Consider the following 18,416-nt stretch of genomic DNA (forward strand, 5'->3'; position numbering starts at 1 on the left):
TCTATCTATCTATCTATCTATCTGTCTGTCTGTCTGTCTGTCTGTCTGTCTGTTTGTCTGTCTATCTGTCTGTCTCTCTATCTATCTATTATCTGTCTGTCTTTAAGTCTCTCTATCTATCTGTCTGTCTTTCGATCTATCTATCTATCTATCTATCTGTCTGTCTGTCTATCTGTCTGTCTCTCTATCTATGTTAGTACTGACATTGGAAAATAATGCAAGGATATCCTTATTTTGTAATTATAACAGGAGTGCATTAGTAACACTTATAGTTTATACATACATCAATGTGAATGGCAACAGATTACTCTTCTAAAAATCTTCATTTGTGTTCAGCAGAAGAAAGTTATACACATCTGGGATGGGATGAGGGTAAGTAAATGATGATCGCATTTCTATTTTTGGGTGAACTATCCCTTTAATGTAACTTACATCTAAAAAAGTTTTAGACGTGTCTTGACCAAACTTCAGTCTAAAGCTCTGTAACTAACCAAACCAAAGCTTACAAAAATGGGAAAAGTTTTAGACAGCAAATCATCTTCCTTTCTTCTTTGGAGACAAGTTCCAAACTTCCCAAAAACAGAAACACGTGTGTATTCACACAGATAAAACATACAGTACAACACAACAAAGCACAATAAAACATCCGGCTGCTTTGCACTTCTCTTTTAAACTCTTTTCCCTTGTCAGTCTTTGCCTTTTTGAAAGGATTTTAACATCCTGTCTGTGGCATCATCCTGAATTGGTTGATTTAGAAACCCTTGATGATGCAATAGGCCTCCAAGGAGGAGAAAACAATGTACATCAGCCAGAGGCTAAAAAACAAAGTGGTGGTGAGGATTTTAGGAGTCCGCGGTCCACCCAGTTCCCCCCCAATCTCTGGTCTGCGGCGGTACATGAGGACGGTGATGCAGATGAAGGCAAATATGGTGAAAAGGGTAACGGAGAAAGCGAGCGTGCCGGGATCTACACGAAAGTACTGGCCCTTCGCCTGGTGAAAGATGGCAGCGATGGACCACGCCACCCCGATGCCCAAGAAGACGTTCACAGCGTTGCTGCCCGTCACATTGCCGATGGAGGCGTCAGCGTACTGGTCCTGGATGGCTGCCACCTTACTAGCAAATGTGTCTAATTTGGAGAAGGAGGTGTGAGAGAAGGAGACAAAAAGAGAGGATGAGGAAGCCAGGAGAGAAAAGAAGGCTCAAGGGTCAAGAACACATTTCATATTTTACCATAAAATGACAAGAACATTTATTTGATCTGCTTCAAGATTTTGAAGCCGTTAACATTTGTTGTATTAAATGGATAGTCCTCCCAAAAATGAAATTCTCTCATCATTTACTCATCCTCATGCCGTCCCAGATGTGTATGACTTTCTTTCTTCAGCAGAACAAAAATTAAGATTTTTAGAAGAATATGTCAGCTCTGTTTGTCTTCACAATGCAAGCGAATGGTGACCAGAACTTTTCAACTCCAATAATCACACAAAGGAAACAGTGTATAAATCCATGTCTTCAGAAGTAATATAATGGGTGCGGGTGAGAAACAGATCCAAATGTAAGTCATTTTTAACTCTAAATCTCCACTTTCACTTTCACTTTAAGATGTGTAAGTAAAACTAAACAGGCGCCTCATGTGACTTTCAATTGTAAAAGTGAAAGTGGAGATTTAGAGTTCAAAAAAAGACTACAATTTTGTTATTTTTCTCACCCACACCTATCATATCGCTTCTGAAGACATGGATTAAACCACTGGAGCCTTATGGATTACTTTTATGTTTCCTTTATGTGATTTTTGGAGCTAAAAATTCACTTGCATTATATGGACCAACAGAGCTGAGAAATCCTTTTAAAAATCTTAATTTGTGTTCTGCAGAAGAAAGAAAGTCACACACATCTGGGATGGCATGAAGGTGAGTAAATGATGAGATAATTTACATTTTTGGTTGAAGTAACTCATTAAGGTAATGAGAATTCGGGGGGGGGGAGAGAAATGTGCTTAATTGTCATGAAAATGAATAATTTTTTAAATCCAAACTGGTCTCATAGAATCCCCTTCCTATACCTATATTTATGCTAATTGATTTTTACATGGCACATTGTATGGATAGCGACAGCTTCCCGATGAAATGAGCACTAGAGATGCTACAAACAACAACTTTCATTCACTTGAATCACGAGTAAAACGGCAGATTATCAGTTAATAAACACTTACTTTTCACCCTGTTTTTCACACAATGCTATCTTATGATATCTAAACACATCAGCAGTTGTCACAATTGCTTTTCTGGCACTATCGGTTAGGTTTAGGTTAAGGTAGGTTTGTTGATTTAAAACTTGAAAGAGCATTACACTTAAAAATTGTGTTTGTAAGAACAATGTACTCGCTTGTAATGCCACACAGTGGATATTTCACTTTCATTTTACAACTTTCATGATATCAGGCTGAAAAAAATCTCAATGATCCTTAAACGGTATTAATTTTCTCGTGTTAATGTATAATATCACTTAAATTAATTGAGTCTTGACTTAAACTCTGCAGTACCTGGTACTGATGTTCCCAGAGCCACAAACACGACAGCAGTCACAGAGTCTTTCAGACCGACAGTACATCCGAAGTGGGATGCCAGGTCTCCAATAAAGGCAGTGAGGACGCCGATCATGATGATGGACACGATGAAACACGCCCAGCCGTTCCAGTAATCGGTGGGAGGCACGAAAGCAAACAGAACCTTCCAGAACACAGTGAGGAAGTGCATGACGTAATCAAAGCAAGATGGCATCTTTCCTTCACCACACTCCTCATCATCGTCTTCACCTTTTAGATGAGAAGGAGAGAAAGTTTGTTTATGGATTGTCTCGTTTGTTTCCTGTGAAGACAAGCACCACCAATCACAATCACTGCAGCTTTTTAGCCATACAGTGCAAGTGAATGGTGACTGAGGCAGCGATTTGTGTCTCTTTTTTAAAAGAGTTGCTTGACTGTTGTTTAACCACTTTAATTGAGTAGCTTGTCGCTTAGGAAGGATCAGTTTCAAAGCAGCTTCCCCAACACTAGTATGTTCCTCAGTGACCCACCTGAGCTGACAGTGATGGCTTCCACAAACTGGTCTCTCCAACTGTTGGTTCCGACCAAAAGGGCCAAGTTGGTCTTCTTGATGAGTTTGTCAACTGTGCTCTGGGATGGAGGGTTAAAGTAATTAGAACACGGTAAACAAACTTAAAGAAAAGCTTTTACTCACCCTCAGGTCACTCCAAACCTCCATGACTCTGTGCACCGCAACAGGAGACATTTTGATGTATGTTCTCACTGCTGTTTTCCCACACAATGCAAGCATACTGTGACTGATCAGGAACATAAACGCATTATAAAAGGTGCCCATACCACTTGTGGCATATATTTGCAGTGTTTTTAACCCATGTGATAGCTTTGTGTGAAGAACAGAATGAATTTTGAAGTTGTTATTCACTGAAAATCTTCCCCTCAGAAGTTTTGGGGTATTTTCTTAGTCTTCAAGTCAAACCTGGCACAAGGCGTCGAGAAGTTTGAATATACTGTATGTGCATGCCCTCATGCGATTTGAGCGCTGCGGTGGAGAGGAAATATTGACTTTAGTAAGATCCAACAGTGCCAGTTTCTCTCTGTTCCTCACACAGAGCCATCACATGGGTTCAGATGACTTGGAAAATAGCGTGAGTCATGTTAGCTTCTATGATACTTATAATGTTGCTTTTTAATCAGTTTCTGGAGCTTAAGGGTATGCCCCCATTTACTTTCACTGTATGGAAAAAAAGCAGATTGAACATTTTGCCAAACATATCATTAAACTGTTAATTCACCCAAAAATGAAAATTCTCTCATCATTTACTCACCCTCATGCCATCCCAGATGTGTATGACTTTCTTTCTTCTGCAGAACACAAATGAAGATTTTTAGAAGAATATCTCAACTCTGTAGGTCCATACAATGCAAGTGAATGGTGATCAGACCTTTGTAGCTCCAAAAATCACATAAAGGAAACATAAAAGTAATTCAGATGACTCCAGTGTTTAAATCCATGTCTTCAAAGAGATATAATGGGTGCGGGTGACAAACATATAAATATTTAAGTCCTTTTTTTACTCTAAATATCCACTTTCACTTTCACTTTCAGATGTGAAAGTACAACTAAACAGGTGCCTCATGTTACTTTCAGATGTAAAAGTGAAAGTAGAGATTTAGAGTACAAAAAGGACTTACATTTTGATATTTACATTTACATTTACATTTATGCATTTGGCAGACGCTTTTATCCAAAGCGACTTACAGTGCAATTACTACAGGGACAATTCCCCCGGAGCAACCTGGAGTTAAGTGCCTTGCTCAAGGACACAATGGTGGTGGCTGTGGGGTTAGAACCTGTGACCTTCTGATTAACAGCCCTGTGCTTTATCCACTACGCCACCACCACTCCACCATATGATATGTTTCTCACCCACACCTATTATATCGCTTCTGAAGACATGGATTAAACCACTGGACAGTTATGGATTACATTTATGTTTCCTTTATGGGATTTTTGGAGCTACAAAGGTCTGATCACCTTTCACTTGCATTGTATGGACCTACAGAGTTGAGATATTCTTCTAAAAATCTTCATTTGTGTTTAAGAAAAAAGAAAGAAAGTCATACACATCTGGGATGGCATGAGTGCGAGTAAACGATGAGAGGATTTACACTTTTGGGTGAACTATCCCTTTAACATCTCCCATTCCCAACACTAATCCGTTAATGTTTTGAAAAGCTAACGTCATACTTGTGGAGAGCAATTTATGAAACGCTCCATTTTCATTGGGAGAAAACGGCATTCTAGTGAGGATGAGAGGCGTAAACATAGCACAATCGATGCCTTTTTAAAGATGTTGTTAAAGTTATACATTATATAGGTTTGGACCAACATGAGGAAGAGTATATAATGACAAAATGTTCGTCAATTTGTTTTGGCTGAACTTTTCCTTTAAGAAATCAGCAACCGTGAAGATGAGTATTCAAACAGAGAATTCCCCTGATCTCGTCAGAAACAAAACTCAATTATCCACATAATCAATAATTCTGCAGTTTTCTGAGATTAGACAGGAGATTCCCCTTAAAGCTTTTCCTCTAGTAAAGCCAGCGAGAAATCAGTCATGAAACCTCTGCCGACCTGAACACAAAATCCATTGCACCACAGCTAAACTCATTTGTCAGGGTTGCACTCTCGTTTTGATGGTTGTAGTGTCACACCAGTAGAACATAATAGCGTGTGGATTGCAGAACAATACAGCGGTGACCAAAAGTATTGGCAGTGACATCAATTTGGTGTTTGGCAAAGTTGCTTCAGTTGTTGTGGTGTTGATTCACATTGTTTCTAGATTATTGTGCAGATTGATCAGATGCATTTTAAATCATTGCAAAAAGCTTCATTGGCCCAAAAAATTTACTTTATCACAAAAACCCAAATGTCACTGTTTTTTGGTCCTGGCACAAAATGACCAGCTAGCATCATTTCAGTAATCATATCAGCAGCACCTGGGAAAGTGTGAACGAGTACTAGTCAGGTGAAAAATCACTCTATCATTCTGATTGGATTATAAGAGCAGACTGATGCTATAAAAGGAGGGAAGAAGTGCTTCCAATCATTGTGTTCTTGTTAGCAATGGTTACCTCTGAAGAAAGACGTGCAGCCATTATTGCTTTGCATCAAAATGGCCTCACATGCAAGGAAATTGCTGCAAAGAATATTGCACCTGAAAGAACCATTTACCAGATCATAAAGAACTTCAAGGAGAGGTTCAACTGCAGTGAAGAAGGCTTCAGGACGTCCCAGAGTGTCCAGCAAGCGCCAGGAACTTCTCCTTCTGAGGAGTCAGCTATGGAAGGGTGTCACCACCAGTGCAGAGCTCAATATTGGCAGCAGGTTGGTGTGAGCGCATCTGCACGCACTGTGAGGCGAAGACTTTTGGACAATGACCTGGTGTCAAGAAGGGCAGCAAAGAAGCCACTTCTCTCCAAGAACAACATCAAGGACAGACTGACATTCTGCAGGAAGTACAAGGATTGGACAGCAGAAGACTGGTGCAAAGTTCTCTGATGAAGCCCCCTTCCGACTGTTTGGGACATCTAGAAAATTTATAGTCCGGTGAAGAAAAGGTGAATGTTACCATGAGTCCTGTGTCGTGCCAACAGTGAAGCATCCTGAGACCATCCATGTGTGGGGTTGCTTTTCATCACAGGGAGTGGGCTCGCTCACAATTCTGCCCAAAATCATTGCCATGAATGAAGAATGGTATCAAAATGTCCTGCAAGATCAACTTCTCCCAACGATCCAGGAGCAATTTGGTGATGATCTGTGCATTTTCCAGCATGATGGAGCACCATGTCAACAGGCAAGAGTGATAATGAAGTGGCTCGGAGATCATTACATGGACATTTTGGATCCGTGGCCTGGCAACTCCCTAGATCTTAATCCCATAGAGAACCTGTGGTCAATCCTCAAAAGGCGAGTGGACAAGCAGAAGCCCACAAATTGTGATCAAATCCGAATGGATCACCATCAGTCAGGATTTGGCCCAGAAGCTGATATCCAGCATGCCAGAGTGAATTGCAGAGGTTATGAAGAACATGGGTCAACACTGTAAATATCGACTCTTTATATTGAATGTTTTTGCTAATAAAAGCCTTTAAAACTCATGAAAAGCTTATCATTGTTTTCCAGTATATCATAGAAACATGTGAAAAAAGAATCTGCAAATACTGAAGCAGCAAACTTTGCAAAACACAAAATGTATGTCACTGCCAATACTTTTGGCCACGGCTGTACACACCTGATTGCGTACGGGCGATACAATCGTGTACAACTTCAGTGTACAACGTAATCATTTGACTTTGAGTCCATGTAAATGATACTGATGGACATGATGAAAACCAATAAAACCTCTGAGACAGAGGCCAGGAAAATAGCTCAGGAAAGAAGTGGGCTGCGCCCAAAACACAAGACCTTGATGCCTCACTGTCCAATGCGTTTTGTGTATGAAGGCCCCTCGTAAGGGCCAGTTGCACCAGCCATGCATAAGTTACAACTTAGACTAGTTAGAGCGTAAATGAGCACTAAATTACAATTTACACACAAAATAGATGAAACGTAACCCTGCGTATAAACGAATTCCTTACAGAAGCCTCCGACCAGGAGTAATAGCTGGAAGATGTGATAAAAATGTGATTGTTATGACAATGATGGGCTCGGATTATCTTAAGACACATATGATGATGTTGACATTTACGAGAGAGGACATTATGTGGAAAACTGACTTCTTAGCGGCTTTTCGGCATGAAACTGATCTGAACGGGGCACTTTACTTTATGCATTGCCAAGTGTCATGCAAAGGCAACAAATGCAAAATATATATAAAATTCAAATGAATAAATGTAGACTTTTACAGTCTGTTCTATTAGTATTTATTTATTACTAAATTTAGATAGTTATGTGTTATGTGATAGTTAGGTGAAAAAGATGAATCGTAACAAGATAAAAATGAAATGCACAGATTTTCAACACAATAAATGGATCAATAAATGTACAATTTGAATTATAGATATCAAAAATTACATTTGTACTAGTAAATGCTAATTCTTGATTTTAAGAATGGAAAAAAACGAGGTAATCACTCGCAGAAGAACACATACTTGATGTCAAATATTTAATTTCACCTCGTAAAACCATCATTCTTGATATCTGTAATTGAATTTGCACTAGTAGAATTTCACAATCATCTGTCATTCACTTCTATTCAAAATGCAATTACAGATATCTCAAATGAATTTCTGACTAGTTATCAGCAATGCAATTCTTAATAGTAAAATTATATAATTTTATATTAATAATTACATTGTTACAGCAAAAATATCCATTTATGGCCTCAACAATTGAATTATAAATACTAATTTTTGACATCTGTAAATGTTTTTCAACATGTTATATTTGGTATTTCAGATTTCTGGAAATACATTTAAAATATCAATAAATGTGATTAAAGATATCTAAAAAAAAAATATTTCTTACTATAGTTGCAAACACGTTACAGATATCTGAAATGAATACTGTCACTAGTGAAAACTGATATAAAAATTAGCAAAAAAAAATAATATATATATTTTTTTATTTATTTGTTGATATCCGGAACAGACATTGGCACTGTAACGAATGTAGGAGTGAAGGCAGACGAGGAGGTGCGGATCCAAAAGCAGGTTCTTTATTATAAATCAAAGTGAGGGCAAACAAACAGGAACAAAGAAATATCCACGAGAGGAAAACAACATGAACATGAAAAACATCCACAGGCAGGAGAAACACCCATAACATTCACGTACAACAACATTCAACGACCGACAAGGGAATGAAGGAACAAACAGGGTTTAAATACACAAGGACAAGGGTAACAAGGCCAATCAACAAACAGAACTCTGAAACAGGATAACAAGATAATTAACTAAAACCAATGACAAACAAGAACTGAATCAAGGTAATCAAACAATGAACCAATAAAACCCAGATACAAAACATGGAGGGAAAACAGGATGTGACAAAACTAGGAACTGAACAGGAATTTTCAAAATAAAAGTACACAAAAGAACAAAGGACAACAATGAACATGACAGGCACAAGCATGAAGTTATTGATATAAATTCTACTAGAGAAATAAATTCTGTTACAGACATCAAGAATTCGTCTTTACTAGTTAATTACATTTTTCATATAAAAAAAGTTTATATTTCTGCACGTTGACGTAATTGATTATATCAAGATTTAAGTGCAAATTCAATTTCTGATATCAAATTTGCACTTTCACTTATTGTAATTCCATTTCTAATATCAAGAATTTGTATTTTAACTTGTGAAAATTTAATTGTTGATATTTATAATTCATATCCTGCAAGTAATTAAATGTCGAAAAGGCTTGCGGTGACTAAGACTAGTTACTAAGCCCTTAAGTGAGATCTTACGTCTAGCCAGGTCTCCTTAGCAACTAAATGGGCCCAGTGGCTAGGGAGGGTAGAGTCACATGGGGTAACCTCCTTGTGGTGGTGATTAGTGGTTCTCACTCTCAATGGGGCGTGTGGTGAGTTGTGCGTGGATTGTGGAGAGTAGCATGAGCCTCCACATGCTGCGAGTCTCCGCGGTGTCATGCACAACGAGTCACGTGATAAGATGCGCGGATTGACGGTCTCAGAAGTGGAGGCAACTGAGACTTGTCCTCCGCCACCCGGACTGAAGTGAGTAACCGCGCCATCATGAAGACCTGCTAAGTAGTGGGAATTGGGTGTTCCAAAATTGGGAGGAAAAAAAAAGCGAGATCTTACGAACAGCTGGTGCAACCTTACCAATGCACCATAACATCACCTGAATTTACTCATGTTCAGACGTGCCTTGTTTTACCTTCCTCTGTAAACTGTCTGCGTAGACAGCATTTTTTATCTTTTGCACACAGCCATGGAAAGATGGAGAATGTGTTGGAACACTTTTAACATGAAAGCTCTATATGTCCTCTGTATTTGAGAAGCAATTAAAGGTTGAAGGGTCTCCAGCTGGGGCTCCTTTCAAAGAATCACATCGCTCATGTCCAGATGCCCTGCTATTCTCTCATTCATCTTTAAGAGCTTCTCAGCCCTTATTCATTCCCAAAATGCCATCGCTCAAGCTTAGACTAAATGTGTTTGTGACGTGGCTAGAATGTCTATTTCATGCCAGCTGGAGCGGAATGGTATTGTACCTTAAACTCATAGGACTCTTCAATGATAACTTCAAGTTTGACATTTCCACCCAGCGTGGGCCGACCCATCTCAGCAATGCGCCTCTCATCCTCCTCTTTTTTGGTCAAGGTCTGCTCTTCCCCATCCTCTGAGAGAGAGAGACCAGAAAAGGACATAGAGCATGCGAGAGTACAGAGCATTAGATGTAAAGCAAAGAATGAGGGAAAGATTCATATGGCATTTATACAAATAACTTCATCAAAACAGTACAATTACGTGCACACTCATGCACTCACATGCACACTCATGCACTCACGTGCACTCACATGCACTCACGTGCACACTCGTGCACACTCCTGCACTCACGTGCACACTCATGCACTCACGTGCACACTCATGCACTCACTTGCACACTCATGCACTCACTTGCACACTCACATGCACACTCATGCACTCACTTCCACACTCATGCACTCACATGCACACTCATGCACTCACATGCACACTCATGCACTCACATGCACACTCATGCACTCACTTCCACACTCATGCACTCACTTGCACACTCATGCACTCACATGCACACACATGAACTCACATGCACACTCATGCACTCACATGCACACTCATGCACTCACTTCCACACTCATGCAATCACATGCACACTCATGCACTCACTTGCACACTCATGCACTCACATGCACACTCATGCACTCACTTGCACACTCATGCACTCACATGCACACTCATGAACTCACATGCACACTCATGCACTCACATGCACACTCATGCACTCACATGCACACTCATGCACTCACATGCACACTCCACACATTTACAGTGAACAAAAACAGTCCTGTATTACAACATAATTTACAGGGTTGCAATGATGTTGTAAAACATTTGCAATGTGAGCTATGCAATGTTTGTTCAGAAGGGTGGGAAAGCCTGATCTTGTATGTTTAAAGGTAAACTCAGAGAGGCGTGGGCCTTACGGATGGTTTAAAAAGAGAAAATAAATAGTTTGTCCAAATATGGGCTTTTTAGGTTACCTAAAAAGGTAACGTAAAAGTTAACTAAATGACATGCACACACTGAGACAGCACATTTACAGTAAAAAAAAAATACATGATTTATTCACCCTCACGTGGTTCCAAAACCTGTATGCTGGTCAATTTTGTCCATTGAACATGACTGCTGTTTTCTATACAATACCAGTTTACAGTGACTACAGCCCAATTCAGACAAGATTAGTTTTATATCGGGACGTATTTGTAATAATTTCTAGAGCTTCTCTGTGATTTTAATACAGTGTGAATCGGTCATACGAGTCATTTTTCTAGACTTTTACGGACTGTGCGTTCCGACGCCGGTAAGATTGCCGCATTTTCACTTCTATAACATATCTGATAAATATACCCCCAGGTTATACTATTCCAGAAATCTTTCAAAAATGTCATTTCAAACACATTCGTCAAGCGTCAAGTTCATGTTGGTTTCACAATTTCTTTTTAAAAACCTTTAAAGCATTTTCTACAAAAATAAAAAGAAGAAAACAAGATTTAATTACTTAAAAAATGTGGTGTAACCATCAAAAAGTAAAAGGTATTAAAATACTTTCCTTGCACCTTGACTGCATGAGAGTTTATGCAACTTAATCATTACAGTAATAAAAAAAAATTATTTAATATTTTTTACTAATATTTTGGAGTCAGGAGTATCAATAGGTTTTATTAGGTTTACACCAAATAAAAATGTCAAAAGACTGTGACAATATATATGTAATAATATGACCAAAATAATGCTTTTTTTTAATGTGCAATTCCCAAAGTCCTCGTGGTGGTGTAGTGACTCGCCTCAATCCGGGTGGAGGAGGACGACTCTCAGTTGCCTCCGCGTCTGAGACCGTCAATCCGCACATCTTATCACGTGGCTTGATAAGCGCGTTACCACGGAGACCTAGCGCGTGTGGAGAATTCACGCTATTCTCTACAGCACCCACGCGCAACTCACCACACGTCCCACCGAGAGCGAATCACATTATAGTGACCATGAGGAGGTTACCCCATGTGATTCTACCCTCCCTAGCAACCAGGCCAATTTGGTTGCTTAGGAGACCTGGCTGGAGTCACTCAGAATGCCCTGTATTTGAACTTGTGACTCCAGGTGTGGTAGTCAGCGTCAATACTCGCTGAGATACCCAGGCCCCCCACCACATGACATTTTTTACTTTAAACCCCAGAGAAAATATCAAAATGACTTTGAATTTAGTAATTGAATGCATGCATTTGTAATGTATTTTTTGAATAATTCAACAGATCTGGAAAAATAAAATGCACGTCAAATCATTGACCCACAGGTTACCCAATCTCCTGGGATTTTTAGACGTTTAAAAGGGATTATTCTCTCATCATTTATTCACCCTCATGCCGTCCCAGATGTGTATGGCTTTCTTTCTTCTGAAGAACACAAATGAAGATTTTTTGAAGAATATTTTCAGCTCTTTTGGTCCATTCAATGCAAGTGATGAAAAATGTGAAGCTCCAAAAAGACCATAAAAGCAGCATAAACGTGATCCATAATATTCCAGTGGTTAAATCCATGTCTTCAGAAGCGATATGATCAATATTTAACAGATCGATAATTAAGTCTTTTTTTTACTATAAATTCTCCCTGCCCAGTAGGTGGCAATATGCATGAAGAATACGTATAGCCAAAAAGAATGTGAAAGTGAAAGCAGAGATTTACAGTAAAAATGGACTTAAATATTGATCTGTTTGTACCACCTATCATGTCGCTTCTGAAGACATGGATTTAACCACTGCAGTCGTGTGGATTACTTTTATGTTTCCTTTATGTGCTTTTTGAGCTTCAAAGTTCTGGTCACCTTTCACTTGCATGGTATGGACCAACAGAGCTGAGATATTCATCTAAAAGTCTTTGTTTGTGTTCAGCAGAAGAAAGATAGTCATACACATCTGGGATGGGATGAGGGCGAGTAAATGATGAGAGAATGTTCATTTTTGGGTGAACTATCTCTTTAAGTATGGAGGCACTCTGGGATGCTGTGTTTTTACCTTGTAACCAAAGTTCATTGTGTGGTATCATGTGGAGATGCAAAGCCTGAATATGCAACATGAAAACATCAAGAAAATGCAAAGCACTTATTTGAGGATTAATGCATATGGCAACTTACAGTAGGTAAGACATTTCTCACATTTAATTTATTTATTAAGGAGGTACATTGATCATAAACCTCCTAAAATACTGTTCCCCGAATTGCATGACTGTGAATCATCTGTTTGAATAATTTATGATAGTGTCCTTCGCCCTAAATTTACATAAAGCACAGACTTTTAGCACTCATCCAACTGCAGCCTTTTGTTTGTGTTCTGACCTCATGCTGTCTTACCATGAGGAGCGGTGTTGCAACAAGGTACGTACGTCGCATGGCTGTTTCGATTGGAAATCTCTGCAATATCTACAGACTTTGCTTTTTTCTTTCAGACTTTCCCATGAAAATAAACAGTAAACAATACAGCCGTGCACAGCAACAATTACTTTACAGACATATGTCCGGAACAACATGATTGATTGGGAAGTCGGCATGCTGTTAATGAATGTTCCAGTACCCTGACACCGGCCACATTATGCCGAGTTACTGACAAGTGCCATCTCTTATCAGACATTTTAGCATCAGTTTGAGTATGTTCCCCATCTCCAAAGGTGCAACTAATGGCGGTTTGCTTCAGCAGGATGGGAGACCTCGGTTCTTGTCCCACGTTGAAACCAGGAAGTAATTGCATTCGCATAATAAGTGACAAGCGCGATTCAGGTGATCAAATTTCCTTATAAGGCTACATTTCTACTCCACTGACGATTAGGCTTAGGGGTATACTTCATAAGTTGCATTCCTCTTCACTGTTTAACATCATTTATAGCTAAAAAAAACAACAACTTGGTTTACAACTCGCTTTTAGCACCCCTCTGTGGGCATTACGTTTAAAAACACTTCCCGAATCGGTCACTGGGGGCAGTGCTTTGAATTTTGTTAAGCACAGACCAAGTTTAGATCAAGTAATGTCAACCTGCTGTTTTTAAATTCACAGTGAATCTAGTCTACAATGGAAAATGAATCCTGTTTGAATAAGGCTTAAGTCAGTCAAGCTAAAAAACAAAAACATTGTAAAACACCATAAAAATGGTCTGGCAGCTCTGGTCATTACGAACGGTCGTTGAACGGAAAAGAGCTGTGCGAAGACTCTTCAACAATTCTCCTTTTGTTTTCCAACAGCATACAGGTTTGGAACAGCACGGGGCTGAGTACATCATTTTGAACTCTTCCGTTAATAATGAAAAGAAAAACAAAGGTTATGAAACGAGGGGAAATGAATACCTGTGATGCTGATAATGGTGGAGGGGATTGGTTTGTCTCTACCTTGCACTTTCCGGTACACATCCTTGCCTGATGAGCCCAAACACAATCACTGAACAGTGTTAATACAGGCGCTGACAAATCCACAGAGTTTTACCAATGATAATGCAACAACTACAGCAAAAGTTCAGTGTTTGTTGACACATGACGTAGAAAACAATTGTGAAAATGACCTGAACATAAAGAACATATGTAAAGCCGTGATATAACCCATGCACGTAAAAACAAAACATAGTAAAAATAGCATTTAGCTTGCAAGTTACTTGACTCAAGCAGTTAGTCTCCCACCACATTCCACCTAGAAATATTTAAAGAGACAGTTCACCCAAAAATGAAAGTTCTCTCATCATTTACTCACCCTCATGTATCCCAGATATGTATGACTATCTTTCTTCTGCTGAGCACAAATGAAGATTTTTAGAAGAATATTTCAACACTGTTGGTCCATACAGTGCAAGTGAATGGTGACCACAATTTTGAGCCTCCAAAAAGCACATAAAGACAGCATAAAAGTAATCCATAAATTGCCAGTATTTAAATCTAAGTCATCAGGAATATAATAAGTGTGGGTAAGATGCAGGTCAATATTTAAGTTCCTTTTTACTATAAGTTCTCCTCTGTGGCCCAGTAGGGGGTGATATGCATGATGAATGTGAATCACCAAAATCAAATGAGTAAAAGTGAAAGTGAAAGTGGAGATTTGTAGTAAAACAAAAGACTTAAATATTGATCTGGTTCTCACCCACACTTATCATACAACTTCAGAAGACATGGATTAAACCACAGGAGTCGTATGGATTACTTTTATGCTGACTTTATGTGCTTTTTTGGAGCTACATTGTTTGGACCTACAGAGCTGAGATATTCTTCTAAAAATTGTATTTCTGTTCTGAAGAAGAGAGAAAGTCAAACACATCTGGGATGGCATGAGGGTGAGTAAACGATGAGAGAATTTTCATTTTTGAGTGAACTGTTCCTTTAATGACTTTAAAAATGTACTTTTATTGTATGGAAAGAAGAATAAAAGTGAATAGTGACGCAAACATCCTGTAAAAACATCACCTTTTGTATAATAAAGTTAATAGAAACAAAATAACAAAGTAAGGTGGAGTTGGGGTGGTGAAGAGATTTACACAAGAATTGTCACAGAATGAGGTGTGAACGTTTGTGTAGACCTCCACATGTAAAATCACACACACCCTTCCTTTAGAATTCATGTCATTCTTCTGACAGATGTACGCTAATTTTAGCTAGTTCTGTTCACTCAGTGATGAACTCCTCAGACACAGATTGTTCAAAGAGGAGACGATGTTTGAAGAATAATTGTACATGCGGTCACAGTTGAGCAACTTTGACTAAAAGGTTACAAATGCACCGACACGTCAGACTACAGGTATTCTCATTCAGGAACCAGCCTGGACACCTTTGGGAATCACGCAAACGAGAGCTGCTGAAAAGGTGACTTCGTGGGTTGTGCCATTGCCTGTCATATAAAAACTTTTTGGCATGCAGAAAATGAGGCTTTTCAGAAGCAAACATTCAGCAAGTTCCAGCAAGTTGACAGCACTGACAGTTCATGCATTTATTCATTTAACTTGGAGTGTCATGTGCACGAGTTGAAAATAAGGGGCTGGCATCACTGTAATAATGCTTAGAAATTGAATGTAAAATGACTTAAATTAAATACACAGATAAGTTAGTTTCAGCAAAGCGGTGATGAAGTGACAACACTAACATTAAAGTCTTATTATCTTACACAGTTTTACATCTCCAGTTCATTTCTCTCATATTAAGTATGTTTAGTATAAAACAAGCCAAAAATACTGATACATAAAAATGTATTCTATAGCAGTGAACTCTCTAATCTACATGTCTGGTCATCATATTACCATAAAGCTGCTTGTCTATCAAGGAACAGATCACAGAAGAGATTCAATCTATGACTGAAACTCCAAACGCTCGGTTAGTGAAGCAAGTTATCTTAAATATCTTGTATTGAAATATGACTGAAAATATGACCATACCTGTGTTTACGAAGCCACCTAAAACCATAAAACACAAAGATTAACTCAGTCTTTGTTCATTAAAGGGTTTATAGATCTAGTTTTAGAAATGATAGAAAACTATGTTGGTCGCCTATAGTACATGAATGTATGAGTTAGCTTTAATGGGATGTTTGGTTGATGAGATGATGGAGACAATGTGAAATAAGATCATGAATGTGAGCATGTTTCAGGGGCGTAGCAGCTAGTAGCGTAGCTTTGCGTTTTGTTACTTTGGGCTGATTGAGCGACCATCCAGCCAATCACAGGTGAGTTTCATGAGCCGAAACAACCTTTACATTATAGTCAATCTGTCAGACAGTCTAATCAACGCGGCTTCGTTCATTTAAGTTGCTTTCAACAATGCTCATTTATCCATGTTTTTATCAGCGTTGATGTTGTTCTAAATGAATCAACTAGAGATGACGAACACACAAATGAGAGTTATTTATCGGCATATCCTTCTTGATTGGCAGCATTACGTGAAATGCACGTTATGAGTTTATATCGGCACATGAGTCTTCATTAAATCATGATTATTACATTATGTTTGGGAGGAAATAGTTTGATCGGTTCTTTTTGCCAATATAAGCAGATTACAGATTAAATATGTAAAGCGGTTTTTAATATCAGCTCCTGTTTTTTACCGCTATATTAGTGTGCAGTCGACAAACTGTAGGAAAAAAGAAAGATCTGCTGCGTTCTTAGAACAATTATGCATTTATTGAAGTGAATAATTGATATGTAGGTACACTTTTGTATACATGAAAAGCGTACGGACGTTATTGAAATTCATCATAATTATTATAAGATTATTATTGTTGTCTTATGATAAAAGTCATGCTGAGCAGATCACAAACTGTAGGGAAATTATAGATGTGCTTTGTTTCTTATAATTCATAAAACTTTACCAAAGTCTCTTTGTAGGTCTGTAGACATGCAAGTTTTAAAGGATTACAATTTTCTTTTGATCGTTAATTCATTGATTCATTCATTTCACACAGGACGCTCATTTGTCACGTTCTGGCATCAGCAGAAATGTTCACTGAATCATTAAATGGATCTGAACCAGGGCTGGACTGGGAAGAGAAATCGGCCTGGGATTTTACATGGCAACTGGCCCAATCGCGGCACATTCAACACGTTTCACTGCCGACCCACCGGCCCGCTCGGTTCTCCTGATGGCCAGTCCGCCCCTGATCGGCCCCAAAGTGCATCAGCCCACCGGGAAAATGCCCGGTATGCCAGATTACCAGTCCAGTCCTGATCTGAATGAATGTTGGTGAACGTCGTCAAAACACTCGATTCACTTGGATACTTTTAAATCCCACAATGCACAGAGTAAAAATTTAATTGTGCAAATGCACAGGTGTCATTATTGTAATTGATTAAATAATTTATTCAGGACCAGCTTGTGTTCAGTCTTTTATTGTCATGTGTGAAACAGAAGCAAGTGATCCACAAGATGCCCTTTATTATCAATTATTATTGTAATACTTGAATCTTTAAATTACTACAAATACTACAAGTAAATATATACTGTAATATATTAATACGGCACAGTAAGTGATGGGTCTGTGCGAGCCACATACTGACAGCTGTGACCCCCAACACATTTAAAATGACTGCTACGCCCCTGTCATGTTTGAACAAAGAGTTACACAAGATAATACAGTAACCACACAAAAGGATTTTTAAGTGACACCTTTATTTGTATTAGATAACCAAACCTCAAACCAAGTGGCATCTGCAAACAATCGATGCTAGACCGTTTCTAAAATCGAATGTCACTTTTCAAACCATATTTGCATTTAATTTACACCAACTGTTCCCCAGGTCAGTTACTCTCAAATTTTACCACAAATGTAATTCACTAGAAACAAGTTCCACTATAAGTCTCCAAAGTTCTTTTTATCTTCATTAAATATATATATATATATATATATATATATATATATATATATATATATATATATATATATATATATATATACCACCTGCCTAATATTGTGTAGGTCCCCCTCATGCCACCAAAAGAGTGCCAACCTGCATCTCAGAACATGATATTCTTCTCGGCACAATTGTACAGAGCGGTTATCTGAGTTAATGTAGACTTTATCATTTCAAACCAGTCTGGCCATTTTCTGTTGACCTCTCTCATCAACAAGACATTT

General features: G+C 38.6%; 1 protein-coding gene across 7 annotated transcripts in view; it reads right to left on the reverse strand.

Annotated features, from left to right (window-relative positions):
- Positions 1-740: 740 nt before the first annotated feature.
- The window catches only part of LOC127632799 (sodium/calcium exchanger 1-like), a 48,248-nt gene continuing 30,572 nt past the window's right edge, over positions 741-18,416 (reverse strand). For 6 of the 7 annotated variants that reach the window (XM_052111574.1, XM_052111575.1, XM_052111577.1 and 3 more), the window contains 6 exons: positions 16,225-16,242; positions 14,162-14,230; positions 9,786-9,913; positions 3,078-3,177; positions 2,545-2,817; positions 741-1,128 (listed from right to left, as the gene is read on the reverse strand). In XM_052111574.1, coding sequence (XP_051967534.1) covers positions 752-1,128; positions 2,545-2,817; positions 3,078-3,177; positions 9,786-9,913; positions 14,162-14,230; positions 16,225-16,242 — 965 coding nt within the window. In that variant the 3' untranslated portion in view covers positions 741-751. The remainder of the gene's footprint in view (positions 1,129-2,544; positions 2,818-3,077; positions 3,178-9,785; positions 9,914-14,161; positions 14,231-16,224; positions 16,243-18,416) is intronic. The other variant, XM_052111578.1, reaches the window with a different exon arrangement.

Source organism: Xyrauchen texanus, chromosome 39 (genome assembly GCF_025860055.1).
Source record: "Xyrauchen texanus isolate HMW12.3.18 chromosome 39, RBS_HiC_50CHRs, whole genome shotgun sequence".
Taxonomy (NCBI): Eukaryota; Metazoa; Chordata; class Actinopteri; order Cypriniformes; family Catostomidae; genus Xyrauchen; species Xyrauchen texanus.